Source organism: Poecilia reticulata, chromosome 13 (genome assembly GCF_904066995.2).
Source record: "Poecilia reticulata chromosome 13, P_reticulata-male-v2, whole genome shotgun sequence".
Lineage (NCBI taxonomy): Eukaryota > Metazoa > Chordata > Actinopteri > Cyprinodontiformes > Poeciliidae > Poecilia > Poecilia reticulata.
Window position 1 is genome coordinate 2,490,813 of NC_088842.1, and position 19,863 is coordinate 2,510,675.

At 42.7% G+C, this 19,863-nt stretch overlaps 1 protein-coding gene across 6 annotated transcripts in view; it reads left to right on the forward strand.

Moving 5' to 3' along the window:
* The window catches only part of bcas3 (BCAS3 microtubule associated cell migration factor), a 386,651-nt gene that overhangs the window by 33,152 nt on the left and 333,636 nt on the right, over window positions 1-19,863 (forward strand). For all 6 annotated transcript variants that reach the window (XM_081614862.1, XM_081614859.1, XM_081614863.1 and 3 more), the window contains exons 8-11: window positions 8,580-8,687; window positions 8,764-8,840; window positions 16,578-16,654; window positions 17,300-17,383. In XM_081614862.1, coding sequence (XP_081470988.1) covers window positions 8,580-8,687; window positions 8,764-8,840; window positions 16,578-16,654; window positions 17,300-17,383 — 346 coding nt within the window. The remainder of the gene's footprint in view (window positions 1-8,579; window positions 8,688-8,763; window positions 8,841-16,577; window positions 16,655-17,299; window positions 17,384-19,863) is intronic.

Below are 19,863 nucleotides of genomic sequence, written 5' to 3' on the forward strand. Positions count from 1 at the left end.
CTCTTACATTTGTCTTTGTTTTTTATTAACTGGAGCTCAAATATGGGTCTTAGTGCAAATAAAGGGATTTTTTTAATCCAGGCAATTTACCCGCATATTCTTTACTGAGCAACTTTGTCCTTACATTTGACAGCTTCACCTACTGTTTTTCACTTGTAATTTATGGTATGGCAGAGTAACTATGTCTTTGTTTTTCTTTATATACCAGCTTAATGCCTAAATCTAGAGATGCAATTGAAACTGAAAGAAAGTAAATGGAAGTAGCACTTTTTGAATCAAAGTCATTGGCAATAATCTCCCCTTGCAGATATTCACCAGAAGTATTGATATGAAAGGCAGCTTCTCAAATAAATAGGGTTCTTTCTTTGCAAAATATGTTTGTGTATTCTGTGTCTTGGAGACCTGCAGTTTGATCTTTAGTTCCTGAAGTGTTTTTATTTGCTGTCAAATGTAGTAAATGGGTCTAGCTTTCTCTCTGCCATGCACTGCATCTTGAATGCTTTCAAACCCAAGAGCCAGTTTGAGTAATAGTAATTGACACATTGATCTAATAGGGCCATCATAATAGGCCTGTTACTGAGCTGGGCAATGGTGCTCGGCGTCACCTTAACATGTGCAAGGACTGACATCCCGCCATGATCCATAATGATAATTGTGATTTAGCCTTGCTTTCAACCAACGCCCCAATGTCCCCAGTATCAGGAAATCTTATTATATCTGACCCCGCACTGCCTCCATTAGAACTGAGCCATTTGTTAAAATACTGCTAAAACAAAACAATTGAACTCTGTGCCATTTTGATTCTATAACAATGGGTTATCACTGTCCCTTTGAATCAACCCAAAAGGACCATTTTTCAGCATATAGCTTTGAATTGGATAGATCGGTTTCTGATAATGCTGAAATCGATGTTGCAGCCACCTGAAAGTAAATTATTGTTGGAAAGAAATTCAGTATTAATCTTAATGCTTTTAGTCTTGACTGGTAGGGGTAACTGTAAGTGACGACCTTTAAATTGTTGACGAATATGTCAACCATTAAAAAGGAAGAATTGATTCAGGGATTGTTTGAGTCATCTTTCAGTGGCATCTCTTTTTTTTTTTGGTTGACAAAATATTCCTGCAGAATGAAGCAAAGAATTTATTGTTTCTTTCCAGTATAACAACCTCACAGTGATGAATACACTGTAATGCTACAGTTTGGGAACAGTATTGGATTTCTTTGTTTAGATTTTTTTTATAAATCCAAATTCTTCATTGCTGTTCAGCCAGCAGCTTTAAAAACACAGGAGTAAACATCGCCTTTGCACACACTACAGTAGAAAACAACTTTTCATCAGTCTTGATGTAAACATATTAGCTTTGCCAGTTGAGACATTTGTCTCTTCTAATTCTCCTTTACACTTAATTGGATTGTGATCAGGAGTGTTTACTTCTAGTGACATTGAGTTATTTGATATCACCTCTAAAACACATTTGAAAGAATCACAGTTTTATGCTCTCATTGCATTGGCTCCAGCAGACACTCAAAGGTTCTAGGATCTGAGACCTCTATGCAGCACCAATTTAAAAATGGCAAGAATTCACATTTGGCACTGTTAGATCAGAAGAAGGTTCTAAATACAGCTTTAGGATACAAAAAGAACAAATAGGAGTCAGACCCAAAAGAAGACTGAGTAAGCATTTATTGCAAACAACAGCTACATTGAAATAGGCTGTTCTCAACTGATCACCAGTTTAAGACCACAGGATTTAAAAGCCCAAAATTTGGCAAAAAAAAATTATTTTCTGTCATGACATGAGGGTCTATATAGATTAGGGCTGTTACCACATTTACACATGTGTTTAATCTAAAACTTTAATGTGTTAATATAACACAATGCAGCAGCGGAGGGTTATTTAGTTCAAAGCAGGCTTTCAACAATCCAGACTCGCAAACACGAGTGAAAGATGAGTCAGGAGAGTCAGACTCGTGTGCTGAGCAGCAAATTTTGATTTAAACAAAACCAACGTGGTTAAAGTGAGCGCCTCTCAATGTGGACATCCCAAATTTGAATCCTGTCCTTGGACTACTCCTCTCTCTGCCCCCTGCCTGTCAGATTACTGTCACATAAAAGCCACTTGTCAAAAAGAAATTGTAAAAAAAATAAATAAATAAAAATAAAACTAATGTGTATTTCTTAAATGTGTCTCGTATCTTCTTTGGTCAATTCATCTAAGCAGCCAGATTTTACTTCTGTGACTCACAGTTGCAACACAGCAGCTGTTTTTCTTATGTAGTGCACACATTTTGATTATAAATTCCCCATAAAAGATGCAGAATGTCCAATCTCAGTGATTGCTGGAACACTTTAGTGTGCTTTGACCTTTTTTGTTATTTTTAAGATTTGATCATTGGCTTCCAAATGTCCAAGAAGTGTCCCTGCTGAGACTATTAAAGAGTCCACTCGGTATGTATAAGCAGAATAAATGGATTGTTGAAAGAAAGCACTCTGATTCAAGGCTTAAAAACAAAAGCATCTTTTTTCTTCATTCGGTTGTTCTCAGCCAGCGCGGCACCACAGGCCTCACCAAGGGTGACAGAGGACAGAATGCCAGTGGAAGCTTTTCTCACAAAGGAAGGGAAGGGGCACCGGGGATCTGGGGTAACTGTGGTGGTGGGGTCTTTCTTGATTAAGATTTATGTCCACATTTGTTCTTTGCCAGCAGCCACTGCCTGCTGTTGGAGAAGCTTGCTCATGCAACTCATTTCTTAGCTGTGATGATTGAAAGACTTTTCCTAAATGTGTTTTATGTCAAAGCATTTCCTTTCCTTTTAGGCCACATGTCTCACTCTCACTTTGAAAACTCTCCTAAGGATTAGAGCAGCAGGATGTGGTGGAAACAAATACTGTATTGAGCATATTTTATACTTCAAATGTAAGCTTCATTCTGTCTGTGAGTGCATAACCCTAGTGTACATTTATCCAAAACATACTGATATATAAAGAAGCACTTTATATATCAGTATGTTTATAAAAACTTATTTTTATAAATATAGAAAAAGCTCAAATTGTTAGAATCCTGGTTTGTTTTGAGGTTTGCCTATTTTTCATTGTTCCTTAGTCTCTTTCTTTTATTAAATCTTGTTCTGTTTCAGTTCTTCTTAGTGATTCTAGTTTATTTCTTGACTAGTTATTCTTTGTTACTCAAATTGAATTGTTTCTTAGGTCTAGTCATTGTTTAGTGTTAGATTTATTTACTACTCACCTGTGTACTCTCCCTCACCCTCTGTGCCACTTTCTCTCTCCCTTCACACCTGCAATCCGTTTCTAATCGACCATCTGTTCCTTTTTCAGTAATCAACCTCCCCATGTATGTATACAACTCATCGTCAGTTCCTCCTGGCTAATCCTTTTTTATACCGTTATATTCTTATTATTAAAATATAATAATATATTCCATCCATCCATCCATTTTCTGCTGCTTATGCAGAATGTCCAATATCAGTGATTGCTGGAAGACTTTAGTGATGCAGGGGGCAGCAGCTTCAGAAGGGAGGCCCAGACTTCCCTCTCCCCAGCCACTTCTTCCAGCTCCTCTGAAAGAATCCCAAGGTGTTCCCAGGCCAGCCGAGAGACATAGTCCCTCCAGCGTGTCCTGGGTCTTCCCCAAGGCCTCCTTCCGGTGGGACGTGCCCGGAACACCTCACCAGGGAGGCGTCCAGGAGGCATCCTTACCAGATGCCCGAGCCAACTCAACTGGCTCCTCTCGACGTGGAGGAGCAGCGGCTCTACTCTGAGTCCCTCCCGGATGAGCGCGCTTCTCACCCTATTTCTAAGGGAGAGCCCAGCCACCCTGCGGAGGAAACCCATTTCGGCCGCCTGTATCCATGATCTCGTTCTTTCGGTCATCTGGTCATGACCCAAAGCTCATGACCATGGATGAGGGTGGGAACTTAGTTCGACCGGTAGATCGAGAGCTTCGCTTTTTGACTCAGCTCTCTCTTCACCACGACGGACCGGTACAGCGCCCGCTTCACGGCAGATTCTGCCCCAATCCACCTGTCGATCTCCCGCTCCCTTATTCCCTCATTCATGAACAAGATCCCCAGATAGCAGGACGACCCCCCTGACCCTGAAGAGGCACTCTACCCTTTTCTGGCTCAAGACCATGGCCTTGGATTTGGAGGCACTGAGCCTCATCCCGGCCGCGAACTGCTCCAGCGAGAGCTGCAGATCCCGATCTGATGAAGCCAACAGGACCACATCATCTGCAAAAAGCAGAGATGCGATCCTAAGGCCACCAAAACGGATCCCCTCAACACCTCTGCTACGCCTAGAAATTCTGTCCATGAAAGTAATGAACAGAATCTGTGACAAAGGGCAGCCTTGGCGGAGTCCAACTCTCACTGGAAACGAGCCTGACTTAGTGCCGGCAATGCGAACCAGACTCTGACAGCGGTCATACAAGGACCTGACAGCCCATATCAAAGGGCCCGGTACCACATACTACCGGAGAACCTCCCACAAGGCCCCCCTGGGGACACGGTCGAACGCCTTCTGCAAGTCCACAAAACACATGTAGACTGGTTGGGCCAACTCCCTTGCACCCTCAAGGACCCTGCTGAGGGTGTAGAGCTGGTCCAGTGTTCCACGACCAGGACGAAAACCACACTGCTCTTCCTGAATCCCAGGTTCGACTATCCGACGGACCCTCCTTTCCAGGGGCCCTGCCACCGAGGAGCTTTTTGACGACCTCGGCGACCTCGTACCCAGACATTGGAGAGCCCAACTCAGAGTCCCCAGGCTCAGCTTCCTCAACAGAAGGCATGTTGGTGGGATTGAGGAGGTCTTCGAAGTATTCCGCCCACTGGCCCACAATGTCCCGAGTTGAGGTCAGCAGCACACCATCCCCACTATAAACAGTCTTGTTGCTGAACTGCTTCCCCCTCCTGAGATGGCGGGGGCAACGGGTATGCCCACTCCTGCCCGGCGCCTCTCACCGGGGGCAACTCCAGAGTGGAAGTACGTCCAGCCCCTCTCAAGGAGACTGGTTCCAGAACCAGAGCCATGCGTCGAGGTGAGGCCGACTATTTCTAGCTGGAACCTCTTAGCCTCGCACACTAGCTCCGGTTCCTTCCCCACCAAAGAGGTGACGTTCCACGTCCCAAGAGCCAGCTTCTGCAGCTGAGGATCAGACCGCCAAGGTCCCCTCCCTCGGCTTCCGCCCATAACACAATGCACCCGACCCCTTTGGGCCCTCCGACAGGTGGTGAGCCCATCGGAAGGGGGACCCACGTCTCCTCTTCGGGCTTTTACGGGCTCCGTAAAAGCCCACGGAGCCCGTGGGCTTTTACCCACGGGCTCCATGGGTAAAAGCCCGGCCACCAGGCGCTCGCCATTGTCCCCCACCTCCAGGCCTGGTTCCAGAGTGGGGCTCCGGTGACCCGCGTCCGGGCGAGGGAGCACCAGATCCAAAGTTAGTCTCCATCATAAGGGGTCCTCGGGCTGCGCTTTGTCTGGTTCCTCACCTAGGACCTGTCTGCCTTGAGTGACCCTACCAGGGGCATAAAGCCCCAGACAGCATAGCTCCTAGGATCATTGGAACACTCAAACCCCTCCACCACGATAAGGTGGCAGCCCAATTAGGAGTTATATTATAATAATATATTATATATATATAATAATAATAATATATTTCCCATGTCTCCCCTGTTTTCCTTGGATTTGTGGTTTTTGTTTTGCTCTGGCTCCCTATGCCCCCTGTGTTAGTGATGGGCAAATGAGGCCTCATTGGGTGCATGGCACATTTCGCAAACTATGTTGACATTGTGTTGAGACTGTGCTGCTGTTGCAAAAGTCATTGCAGGCAAATTCAATAAAGACTGGAACGGACTGAACAAGGTTTATTCACACATTTTTATTTAGAAACATCAGCTGCTGTAACAACTTTGGCCGAGACGGTTGTTCCATTTACAAACCATTTCTCCTGCTTTTGAGAACACGCTTTCACAGGGCACTTATGATGACGGCATACATAGAAATTTAATTGCAAGTTTGTATATGGTTGCATACGTAGTCTTTGCATTTCCCAGTATTGTAGTGGATCCTATGATTTTGGTGTGTTTTCCTCGGAGATGCATATTTGTTCCTCGATGATAGCATCATGGTGACATTTGAATTGGCTTTGCTCTCTTCAACTTCCCTGTTCAGCTGCTGCCACAGATGTCATCTGAGAAAAAAATAAAATGCACCTGTGTTACTAATTCATTGTAATTACATGGAGTGATTTGCAAGAACATTAAAATACAAATCAGCACAATTAACAATCATGACAAACTTGAACTGGGAGCAGATGGTTGAGTTGAAGGTCCAGTTCAATTGCCTGCTTTCTGGAAACATCAGTGTTTAACACAGAGTGTTAACCGGTGCATTCCCCTCATGTCAGGTACGACGATGCCTCAGCAGTGGAAGTGCTCCAGTTACAGTAAGACAACTGGGGGAAAATCCAATGTTTCACCTACAATATAAATAAAAGTTAATTCCTGTAAAATAATTCAAATATCCTATAGAAAGGAAGTGGAATAAGCCAAGAGAAATTTTTTTTCAAAAGTGTAAATGAGAACCGAATAATCATTTATTTTTTTCTCCATGATAAGATTAAAATGGTCCCACACGGGAGAAAATGTCCTCTTCTTTGGTTGATTCATGCCTGTATTCAAGTATGAGCCAAAAACAAATGCAAAGCAAAGAACACAAAGCATCTCCATCCAACAAAACCCACAAACGTGTCAACACAGTTTCTCCCTCATGAATACAATTTGGCGCGTTCACATCCAAACGACACAGGAACTGTATTGCTTATGTAGTTTTCCTTAAAGTGATACACACACCGATATGGGCTTTTGTCTTGTTTGCTCGGCGCATGTGCTGAGGTTTCTGTGTCGTTTGGCCCATCACTACCCTGTGTAATTTAAAACTTTTTTTTTTATTTTCATTAAAACGCTCAACATGATTCATACTCCCAACTCCTGTCTGTATTTTGATCCACCCACACACTTACACCTCATGACAAATATGCTGCTCAGTGTATCATCAAGTGATACACTGAGCAGTGTATCATTTGGGCTATTAATTATAACATTAATCAGTTATAATGTTTTGGCATTTGGTAAAAGAAAGGGGACATTTAACATACCTTGCTAAAATGGCATCTGGCAGTTTTTGAAATGCTTTAGGTAACAAGTTGCCCGACCATGGCCTTAATAAAACAGTTCTGCTTGATTCTCATCCCCATTTACTTCTCTGGCTTCTATGTCTCAGGATAGATATCCTCCAATCAAAAAACAGGAGGAGAAGTTGTAAACCATGGTGTTAATTTTCTGCACTGTTTTAGAATTGTATAGGGTTGTAATTTGGCATTGAGAGTGAAGGAAGTGAACAAAGCCATTCAGTCCATGTTGGCCATACGTCCGAATACTGAATTAACATTAACAACTCGGTTTGGCTCGGTACTTCTGTTGCCACAGTGGAGGATGGTTGTTTACAGACCAGGCAATTTACATTAAGCTTCATATCAAACTGGTGCATAACCATCGCAGCAAACGTTTGTGATTGTTGATGTTACTAGTGGAAGGCCGTGCCTTCCACTAGTAATCATTTCACAATAACCAAAGATCCAGTCCCTCTGGGCTGATTTTTACCAGGCTAGGTAAACTCAGCCTTGTTTAGAAAGTGCTCAATCAGCAGTGCTGGGAAACTTCTGAAAAGGGAACAGGTGCCCGCGTCATGGTTGACCAAGCCCATTAATGGACAATAGAATGTTTTTCAAAATAAGAGCTACTGCAGTTCAGACTGTTAAAAAAAGTACCACAACAGTTTTTTTTTTTTTTTTGCTTTGCATATTCCCATCGTCTCTCTCATCAGCTTCCGAAGCAAACGGCCAGACAAACATTTAAAGTGGTACGGCAAAAGTCAAGTTAAAGTTTATCTATATAGCAAATTTACAATGTCAGCTGACCAACTTGCTTCAGAACAATGACAACATCATTGTGATTACAGATAGAGAAATGATAAAACATAAAATAAAATAAAAATAAAATGAAAGCAAATGAGATGGAACTGATGATGTCATTCAGGACATGCTACTGTAAAATATTGTCTCTGCTGCCTGGATATTAAACTGCTATCTTGTCACTGCATCCAAAGCACCAGTCAGCAGCTTCTTCAGATTTGTTACAAGAATAACGTATACCGGACATCCTTCCTGCTCACAGCATCACCATCCACGATAACTTATACTTGAATAATATGAGTTGTAAAAACCATTTGATAGAAATGTGTTATCTTGGAATCTCTCCTTGAATTGTGCAAACTGGAATAATAAGCCAATTAAGTAAATGAACCGATTCAAATGAAGCAGCCATTGTGCTATTTCTAATTTATCTAAATATTATGGCATCACTAGAAATTAATATTCCTTGAGATCATTTTATGACCCAACTTTGTCAACTAAAGTTTGGTCCTTAACACATTTCAAATGGTAAATATCAAAATGCTATTTGCTGAATAAGCTTATTTTGTGTCTCTGTGCTTTCAGGACCAGCCCACCTTATTGTTGTGCTGACTTGTATTCTTTACGGACAGGCGAAATGGTTAAATCCATTCAATTCAAGACACCAATCTATGAGCTCTACTGCAACAAACAGTAAGTCTCATTCATGTAAAAATACAGTTTTCTCTCTTGACATTTTTCAATGCATCATCTTTTCTTCTTTTGGTAGTATTCTGGTGGTGAGCCTTCAAGAGAAAATTGCAGCCTTTGACAGCTGCACTTTCACCAAGAAGTTCTTCGTTACAAGTAAGGACGCTTATAGTTATAATGTTTCATGAACAAATTGTATCCTCTAAATAAATAATTTTTCTGCTAAATATTCTCTCTTACATTTGTAATTGATGACAATTTTCAATTTCAATTACAAACTTTTTAATTAAGTGCTGTTACAGATTCTGATTTAAAAAGAAAGTTTTCTTTGTATTAATTCAAATGTTTTATCTTTATGTAATCAATGTGGCTTAATTTGAATTGGAGAAATTATTAATGTCAGACAGGATATACCTCAGCTGCACTGGTTATTTAAAAAAAAAAAAAAAAGTTAAACTGAATTGGATCACAAAGACTGTGTTTATAAACTATTTTGTCAGGAAACCATAATTAGATCTTTGGTGATTCCAAAATGGTTTATGAGTACATTTCAGATTATTTTAGTTTTGCAGGGCTGTCATTCTATATGGGTTTTAGATTATGTTTAATCCAATGCATTATATTTGATCTTTTAAATTTTTGTAAATCCTTCATATATTTTATTCAGGGAAGATCAAATATTAAAAATGTTGAAAGGTTGAAATATTTTTTGAATGATTCCTTAAATATCTTGCTAAGCAACCATAATGAGGTTTCTCTTGAAAATAATCAAAATAAAGGAAAAAGAAATGAAACACTTGTGTGTTACAGTCTAAAGTCACACAAATCACTGATCCTGAACACAACTTGGGACTCTTAGGTTGACTTCATTCCAGAGGGCTTTGCAAGGACCCCCATGATCAACCACTAATGGGTGTCATTAAATTTTAGACTAGAATAGTTGGTATAACACCCAGATTTCAAAAATTTGTTCTTTCTTACTTTTCCTTTTTGGTTATTGGCATAACTGCCCTGTTTTCTAAAAACATGTTTTACTACCGTGGGCCTTCGGTGTAAGAGAAGAAACCGGACATCTTGCATGCCACCAAGACTTGGTATAGTGCTGCACTCAAGTCCTGCTTTTCTGAAACATCATCTGAGACCTCACAGTGATTCTGTTTACAGCATTACTCTTTTATCCTGTTTGCTGTACCTTCATGCTCTGCTTAAGGCGGCTGTGAAAGAAAGACCAGACTATTACAAGGCCATCGCTGTCCACTTAAGTCATTGACTGGAGTAAACTGACCTTACCGAGAGGCTTTAATGTGTCTCCTCGTTGTCTGCCTGCCTTCCCTATCAGCGTCTGGGCAACAGGAAACCAAACATGCTCAATAGTTATTAATCGTTTCTGAATGCAGGGGCCTCTTCTTCATAATGTTATTTGGTCTGTTTGGTCCATAAAAGTGGTAAACAAAAGGCCCTGTGATGTTCTGGGATCTGTTTTGGATAAGCCATTCTGCCACTGCACGTCCGCTGCTTCTCTGGAGATATGGTGGTATTTGTCAAATTTTTTGAAAGCACTTAGTGTTGCGTTTATGCTCATATTCTTTCTTTGAATCCAAGTGAGCTGAATCTCTTAAGAACAAAGCAGCTACACCATAAATCAATAATTCCCCTCTGTTCTGCAACCTTGTCTAAGTTTTGACCAGTCAACTTGATAATTTTTCTTTGCTTTTTCTAAAATGATTCAGCATAGTAGTGCTTATTTCTTTTATTCAAGCCACTCGTCACTTTGACTTTTAACTCCTTAACTTTAGATTTATCTTACACAATTTGCATTTTAAGGGTTGCTGGTATTTCTACTGAAATAAAAACTGATATAAAGGATTTTTCCCTTTTTTGTTTTGACACTATGCTTAAAAAGTACTACTATTTACGTTGTAAAATATCTTGTTTTTCTCTGGAACTAAATGACCACAAGCTTATTTTATAAAAACGCATTTAAGGATGGACTTCCCGTTCACCAGTTCCAGGTGCGGAAAACTTTAGGTTACTTCTGTAACCCAGGTTCTCTGAGTAGCATGAGTGAGTGTCTCACAATGGGAACGCCCCTGGCGTAACCTCATCAGAAGCTCCTATTACATTACGCCAGCCAGGATTGGCTGGAGATGAGCCTGTCAGCGTCAGAGAGGGCAGGGACCCTGCCCCTACAAATAGGGCTGACGCTGAGCAGACGTTTTATTCAAAACGTTCACCTCTTCCTCGCAACATCAGAGCAAGGAGGGTGACTTGGTGAGACACTCACTCATGCTACTCAGAGAACCTGGGTTACAAAAGTAACCTAAAGTTCTCTTTCATAGCATTCGTTTCGTTTCTCACAATGGGAACGAGAATATACTGACTCCCGTATTGCTCAGCAGAAACCACATCTTGTGGACTCGCCGAACATGCTCGGAACTGGAGCTGTGAAAGGGAGCGATTCCCACTGGTTCCCGAAATCTGGGGAGGAGGTCAGGCCAGCCGCTTCCTTCTCCTCACGTTCTGAGTGGAGGCGGGGGGCGGTTGGTCGGAGTGAGGGCCGTCAGGCTTTCTCTGCCACGGGGCTTTTGGGACAGAGGCTTTCTGTGGAGCCTGTGCAGCACCCTGCGTCTTCGGAAACTTGGGGATCTTGAAGGCGTTAGGGAATCGAGCTGGCGCCTGAGCAAAAGTCTGGCGCTGGGTGCTCGGGGCTGTGGTCCCAGTGGCAAACGTACGCCTGGCAGTTTCAGTGCCTCATCATCCCGTTTCTTTTCCTCCCATCGTTTTTGCATGGAGGTGACTGCTGCACCGAACAGCCCCTCAGGAGTGATGGCGGTGTCCAGGAGGTCCTCCTTCTCCTTAGTGGAGAGTGTGGTGAGGTTGAGCCACCTGACCCTCTCCTGCAGAACCATGAGACCCATGGTCTTGCCCAGGGCTTGGATTGCCACCTTGTGGAGTTGTAGGCAGTGATCCGTGATGATGCACACCTCCTCCCATAGTGCAGCATCTGGTAAAGTGGTCATCTGCTCCTCGAGTTCTGCCTGGTAAGCCATCAGCAGCGATGAGGCGTTCAGGGCCAGAACTGAGAGCGCCGCTGCCCGGTAAGATTTATCCGTCAGACTGGACTGAAAGCGGTCGGCTCTTGAAGGGAGAGTGGGACCTCCAGCTGACATGGAAGTCTTTGGGTGCAGGTGTGCCGCACCCGCCGGTTCGACCGGGGGTAACTGACGGAGACCGCACTTCTCCATATCATCACAGTCCAGTACCGAACTGCCAGCCACTGGGTGCTTCTCCTTGAAGGGCTTATTGCGCCAGGAGACGGCTAGTTCTTCCAGTAGCTCTGCAAAAACTGGCAGGAGTTTTCTGCCTGTTTTCCGTACTTTTGGCAGCTTTTTTCCGTCGAAGCGGGAGCGAACTACCTCGGCTTGAAACTCGGGCCACTGGATGTCAAGTTTTGCAGCGGCGCGTTTGCAGACATCGTGCAGATCAAAATCCAGTTCCGGCAAGGACGAGCCTTCATGACCGGGTTGGCCTGTGCCAGACGGTGCAGGTTTTGCAACCCGACCCGACAGCGGAGGAGATGGGTCATAATCCTCATCGTTATCCGAGAAAGGAAGCTCCGACTCACTATCGGAAAACTTGCAGCCTCCCGTTCCCGGGAAATCCAGCGAGCAGGACTCGAGGCCGAGTTTGGGGACCTTGGAAGGCAGCAGGTCCACGGAGTCTGAGATTTCGCCCCAACTCGTCCCGGCTCCCGCATCAGCGGTCAGCGAAGCTATTTGCTCGGCCGGTTCCTGCACAGCTGCTGCAGATGCCATAAGCGGGTCGCTGCTGGACAATGTCGTCTGACGGGCCAGACGGTGACGAAGCACTTTGACGGAGAACCTGCTACAGTACAAGCAGGTCTCCACAGAGTCGAAGGCTGCTTGGGCATGTTTCAGCCCGAGACACACCACGCACGACGGGCGTGTGTCCCCGCTTGAAATTTTGTTGCCGCACGGGCAGGTTCGTGCCTGTGGGTTCTTTTCCACGTTACTAGATGACCTGACAGTCTCCATGTTTCGGGGAGATGAGATGGCCGTAAAGCTACCAAAAAGAGAAAGAGCTGGTGACAGCCATGCTAACCAGTTATGGTTAGCCTATGGAGGGGGGAGCGTTGCAGCTTCCCAGTAGGTAGCTTACGGTGGGAGTATTGCTACTCTGAAAACTGCCAACGAATAACCTTAGGGGGAGTCGGCTTTTTTTTTTTTTTTGTGGGGGGTATTTCTACCCGAGAGAAGCTACTTGTTGTGATACCAAAAGAAATCCCAAGCCAAGCGCCCGGCGACCGAGCTTTCGCACGAGTCTGTGGACTGTTTAGCTTAGCTCAGAATAATGTTAGTAGTTGCACAAGAGCTGGTTAGAACTTCTGCTCGTTGCGAGAGAAGAGGTTTTTGAATAAGACATCTGCTCAGCGTCAGCCCTATTTATAGGGGGAGGTCCCTGCCCCCTCTGACGCTGACAGGCTTATATCCAGCCAATCCTGGCTGGCGTGATGTAACGGGAGCTTCTGATGAGGTTACGCCAGGGGCGTTCCCATTGTGAGACACGAAACGAATGCTATGAAAGAGAACTGTTGTAAAACTGAGCGCTGATTGTTGATCCACAGTTGTTATCCCTTAATGACAGGAAGCAAGCTAGTCACAACTGGCACTTTGGAGAGTGTGTGTGAAGTGGGGAGTTGTGTAGCAGTCACTGTTGGTTTCATGATGCCAGCACCTTCAGATTTCCAAGCTCTAAGTCATGAATAGCGTAGAACTGAAAATGGAATTCCAACTTTCTTTAAAAGTTGCAGAAAAAACTTTCAATGGGATTTTCTGACTGTCATTAAACCTGTGATGCACATTCTAAGGTACAAGCTGTTTGTTCCTTTGCAGTTTCGAGGCATATACTAGAAAAAATATAAAAATAATATGGAGTAGTTGTTTGAAAGAGCTAAATGCAGTAATAAAACATTTTTATTGTTTGAATTAAAGACCTGCAGATAAACACATCTACAGAAATGTTACTTTGGAAACGGCCCTAAATTTAGATTTAGTTTTAGATTTTTATGACCTTAAGTAAAACTTTATTTTTGTAGCAACTTTAACAGACATAGATCACAAAGTGTTTCACAAAGGTAAGACAATTGGAACAAAACAAAACCAACAAAAAACACACAGCCTTGTCTTGTTGAACTTTTTGGGAAGTTGTGTTTGAATTAAAGATAGGGTTATCAGTTCTGGAAAAGCTAAATTAAAACTCACCACATTGTCTTAACTTAGACAGCGTGGTCTAAATTAAGACAATGTACATCATGTTGCTCAGATGTACAGTAACACGACATATTAAACTGTTATTAGTTAATCAAGACAGATACTCACATGTGGAGTTCTACCCTATTCATGTCTTGGAGTGACTATCCTAAACTTCTTTTAATTCCCCCATCATGTCTGCCTCCTCTGCACATTCTGCTCTGTTCTCCGCCCAGGATGTCAAACATATGTTATCTCACTGTCTGACTCAATACAACCTCAGCCTTGGCAAGGTTACAAAAGGCCTCACTGGCGTTACCAGCAGCACTTGTGGCTTACCTCAACTAGCCCCTCCTTTCTCTCCATATCAGCCCCTTCCTCACCACACACACAGCCCCCCTGTGACTGCCTCCAACTTTCCTGCTGGCTGAGCTGTAAATGATTGTTCCCCCACACCTCTGTGCACATAGATGAGCTAAGTGTGTGCGTGTGTGTGCATGTTGATTGTGGGCTCCAGAACACAACTGACTGCTATTATCTTTTGCTTTGCTTTTCTACAGACTTTTCTCCATTTCATAAGTGGTCTGTGCCCGTTTCATTATTGATTATTAATAGTAATAAGTGTCATCTTCAGCATATTCTAAACTAAGATAAATCCCACCTCAGGTGTAAATATTAAATTATTAGTTAATCAACCAAACAATGAGTTATTAATCATCTTCTCAACCACGTTAGTTTTCATATGGTTGTGAATTTATTTATTTTTTCTTGGAGCTTTGCTTAAGTTATTTATTTGTAGTAATTAAGTGATGCAAAGTTTTCTTAACATCTTGCCACAGCATTTCAAGTTGAGGTCTGAGCTTTGATTCGGTCAGTCAAACATCATCATTCTTTGCTTTCTCAGCCATTGGGTTGAATTATTGCTGCTGTGTTTGGGACCTGCTGCTGTGTTTCATGAGTCAGTTTGGGCCGAGCCTCAGCTGTCAAACTCAGAGTTCACGGTTGACTTTATGACAGCTTTTTCCTTACATACGACTCCCAAAGCTAATCTGGAGTTTGGGCTTATTTAGCACTTTCTATGTCCACCTATAAATCACCAACTCTAGCAATGAGAAAACTGTTATATGTTGGTCCAAACTCTTTGTTATGGCAGAGGAAATAAGCAGCACCTGCATTTTTTGCCTAATTTCTTTTTTGTTTTCGTCAAAAATTAGTTTATATTTTTTTTACATTAGCAAGGAAATAATGACTGCACTTTTCTAATAACTTGAAAAAATTAGATAGGATTGAGATTTTCTGCGACATAATTACACTGAATAATACTGAAAACCAAAAATAAGCTACGGAGACATAAAAAGATATTGCTACTACATAATATATTTACATTATGGTAACGCATAAAACCTTTGTATGTTAAACATAATATTTTTACATAATCTTATGTAAATAAAACATGTTGATTTGACAGGCAGTAACTATTGAGCGAAAGACGGACATTAAGTCAGTTCTACTTATTCTCATTGTGTGGGGCCGATGTACACAATAAAACCAAATTGAAAAACCTTTTTTCCCAGTGTGTGGATGAAACAATATGTTTGATTAAATAGATTAATTGTGATTAAAATTTTTCAATAATTGACTAAACTAATTGAAAGAACAACAGATTCAGAGCAGTAATTAAGCGAAAACTTTACAAAACACATACATTTTGCATTTAAATACTTAAATAAATACTTTTGACTGTAAAAGCTGTTCTCGCCAGATCTCTGAATGTTGCAGTTTTAGATTCACCTTATTCAAATTCTGTTAAGAGAAAGTCTGTAATTAAGCACCTTCCTCTGTATTTGCTTTTATTCCAAATTGGAGCTTGAATTCCATTTAAAATTTTCCATTTTCATATGAATATCCTGAGATTTGGTTCCAGTGGTCCTGCAGTTTGTTTAGATGATATTCTTCAACCGTAGTTTTTATTCATATATATATATATATATATATATATATATATATATATATATATATATATTATTATTATTTTTTTTTTTTTTTATTATTATTTTATTATTATATTATTTTATTATATTATTATTTTTTTTTTTTAAGGGACACTTTGAATTGACACCTTTTCTAATCACACAGCCCAGCTTCTTTCTGAGAAGTCTAGAAGTGGTCCAAGGAGAAGTTGGAGTTCTGTCTTTTTGCTCTGACTAAATCATACCTGTGTGTGATTACATGGGTTCATTTCTCACATCTAACCTCTTTCACCTAAAGTATAGGTCACATTTGCTTGAAAGTGTGTGCATGTATGTGTATGTGTATCCCTAAAGGGACTATAATGTTGGTCAATGAACAAAGGAGACGTCCTCAGTTTATTAGGTATCTCAGACTCCATTAGGTCATGGTGTGCACCCCCAACAGACACGCAAAGATACGTCATCCTCATTAAACTCCCATTTATCCTTCAAATACAGAGACTGCACACAAACACTTTAATGACAGTTGATGTATGTTAATCCTTTGCACTACTAGATGACAAAGTTATTTACCAAAATAACTTTGTCATATTATGTGACATAATATATATTCTGTTATGTTTTTGGTAAAACCTTCTGTTGTGGGTCTTCAGGCTGCTATCCGTGCCCCGGTCCCTGCCTCAATCCAATAGCTTTGGGAAGCCGCTGGCTCGCCTACGCTGAGAACAAGGTGGTCTACACACACGCACATGCACACACACACGTACACATACACATACACATACACATTCATCTTATAACAGAATTGCCTTATCTCAGAGAAACGACATATTTACCCTAAAAATAAAATGCTTTTTATCTGTTTTCTGCTTCTTTAATCTGTCTGGATAAACAACTCATTCTAAGAAGAGTCCACTACAGATGATAACATTTTTGAAAATCAACAGATGCGCAGGCATTTTCTTTTTAATGGGATTGTTAAGTATTTACAAAAACCTGAATGTTCTACTGCAGGATTCTGCAATACATTTAATGCATAACCGTGTTTTGGTGCTGGGCCACTCAAGTAATTGACAGATGGGACCACTGTTTGTGTGACTGCCTGAGGAGGATTTTCTGAAATGACAAAATGTAGCTTTTTGTACAGTTGGAGCAAGACTGGGGCCGGGCTTTTCAAGGGATGTTGTGTTTGAAATTAAATTGGTGGAGATTGGCTGTTTGGCTTTTCCAGCTCTTTCAGTTTTTTCCCTTAAGAAAATCAGTCTAGCAATGGTTGATGGTCAAACTCTATAATTCTGAGTTATTTTCTCCAGATTTTCTCATTGCTTACCTCCAGCAGTCTCCTTATTGCTTTGTATGCTTGTCTTTATGGCAGTTAATAAGATGTCACCAGTCTCATGGAGGAGCCTGTGGCGACAACGCACAGTCCTACACGGCTACAGTGATCAATGCTGCTAAAGTAAGCACACACTTCTCTTCCATCTACCGTTGTTTTAATGTCAGAATTTATACTAGCTGCCCGCAGGACAGCTATTTAGTCTCAACTCCACACTTTTTAAAGGGAGACGGCAGTACATTGCTGATGCTAACTTGTGTTTAGTATTGAAATGAACAGATTAAATTATTACTTATTAAAATGTATTAGACTTTTCTGAAACTGTTCTAATCAGTCAGTGGTTTTTGACCAGCATCAGTCACAAAACACTGACCTGTAATAGTCAGTTGATATCACTTGGAATGAAAAAAATATTGAGAAGTGTTTGTGTCTTTCTGTGTACTTAATTAGTTTGACAAGTAAAAGTTTGTGTGTGCAGCACTATCAGGTTTTCATTAATCCGCAGCCAATGCTGCCAGTACTCTGATCAGCTTCCATTTCCCATATCGTTACCTTTTTAAAATAATGTCAAATTTTTTATTGCTAAAAGATTAATCAATTTTGGCAACAAAAATAAACTTATAAATGGGCAATTATTTTAAGAAGGTGGTATGAAGAAAATACCCCCTCAGCATGATGCTCCCACTACCATGTTGGGGGTTGTGTTTTGAGGGCGATGCACATAGCTTTTGCATGCAGACCAAGTGCATCGGCTCCTACATGTTACCTATGACCTTTACATTGCTCATGGAGAAATTTAACCTGGAATTGACGCCGGCTCTGCCAGTATTGATGTTAAGTAGAGCAGAAAGGGCTGAGCTTGTCACATGCTGATATCAGAAGGATTTATTTAGCTACAAATGATCAAGAGTTGGCCAAAAGAATGACAGCAATAACAGCATTATTATTATCATGTTTTAGGTTCATTTTGTTATTGAAAAATGGAATTGAATTACTTATTTGCATTCTTTGTTTTTCTAAAATTGCATAAAATAAGACTATTAGAAAGGCTGTTAGAAAGAGCTTCACACTGTTCCAATTTGGTTATCCAGTTATCTGCTTGTGAGAAGAATAGAATAGGATACAATAGAATAGAATATATTTTATTGATCTGCAAGTGTCATGATTAGTGCTGGTTGAGTGGTGAGGTAGGATGCAGGCAGGCCAGGATGAAGATGAAGATAATGATTTTAATGACAACACATGGAACTGAACAACGGGGAGCACAACGAACACATGGAAACAGACTGGTTACAAACAACGAAGATCCGACCAGAGACAAAGACAACAGGTGGGACTAAATACACTGGGAGGGTATTCAAAGATGACCGCTGTCAGAGTCTGGTCCGCATTGCCGGCACTAAGTCGGGCTCGTTTCCAGTGAGAGTTGGACTCCGCCAAGGCTGCCCTTTGACACCGATTCTGTTCATTACTTTCATGGACTGAATTTCTAGGCGCAGCCGAGGTGTTGAGGGGATCCGTTTTGGTGGCCTTAGGATCGCATCTCTGCTTTTTGCGGATGATGTGGTCCTGTTGGCTTCATCAGATCGTGATCTACAGCTCTCACTGGAGCGGTTCGCGGCCGGGATGAGGCTCAGTGCCTCCAAATCCGAGGCCATGGTCTTGAGCCGGAAAAGGGTAGAGTGCCTCTTCCGGGTCAGGGGGGTTGTCCTGCCTCAAGTGGAGGAGTTTAAGTATCTGGGGATCTTGTTCACGAATGAGGGAAGAAGGGAGCGGGAGATCGGCAGGTGGATTGGGGCAGCATCTGCCATGAAGCGGGCGCTGTACCGGTCCGTCGTGGTGAAGAGAGAGCTGAGTCAAAAAGCGAAGCTCTCAATCTACCGGTCGATCTAAGTTCCCACCCTCATCTATGGTCATGAGCTATGGGTCATGACCGAAAGAACGAGATCACGGATACAAGCTGCCAAAAAGGGTGTCCTCTGCAGGGTGGCCTGGCTCTCCCTTAGAGATAGGGTGAGAAGCTTGGTTATCCGGGAGGAACTCAGAGTAGAGCCGCTGCTCCTCTACGTTGAGAGGAGCCAGTTGAGGTGGCTCGGGCATCTGGTAAGGATGCCTCCTGGACGCCTCCCTGGTGAGGTGTTCCGGACACGTCCCACCGGGAGGAGGCCTTGGGGAAGACCCAGGACAGCTGCAGGAAGCAGAATCCCGGAGGCTGGTCCGGCGGGCGTCTCCGGCGCAGGAAGCGGAGTCCCGGAGGCGGTCCGGCGGGCGTCTCCGGGGCAGGAAGCGAAGTCTCGAAGGCTCTGGATGACCGGCAGGACGGCCGGCTGAAGGTTCTGGCGGAGCACTGGGAGCTCTAATGGCTGCTCACCGGCAGCGGACTCGGGGAGCTCGGACGGCAGAGTCTCAGGTGGAGCACAGGGAAACTCGGGAGGCAGAAACTCGGACGGAGCACAGGGGGCACTAGGAAGCTCAGTCGGAGCAATGGGAGGCGGAGGCTAGTCCGCAAACTCGGGGGGCGGAGCCACGGGATACTCGGGAAGCTCGGAGAACTCCGGAGGCTGCTCAGCAACAGCGGGCACGGGGAACTCAGGAGGCTGCTC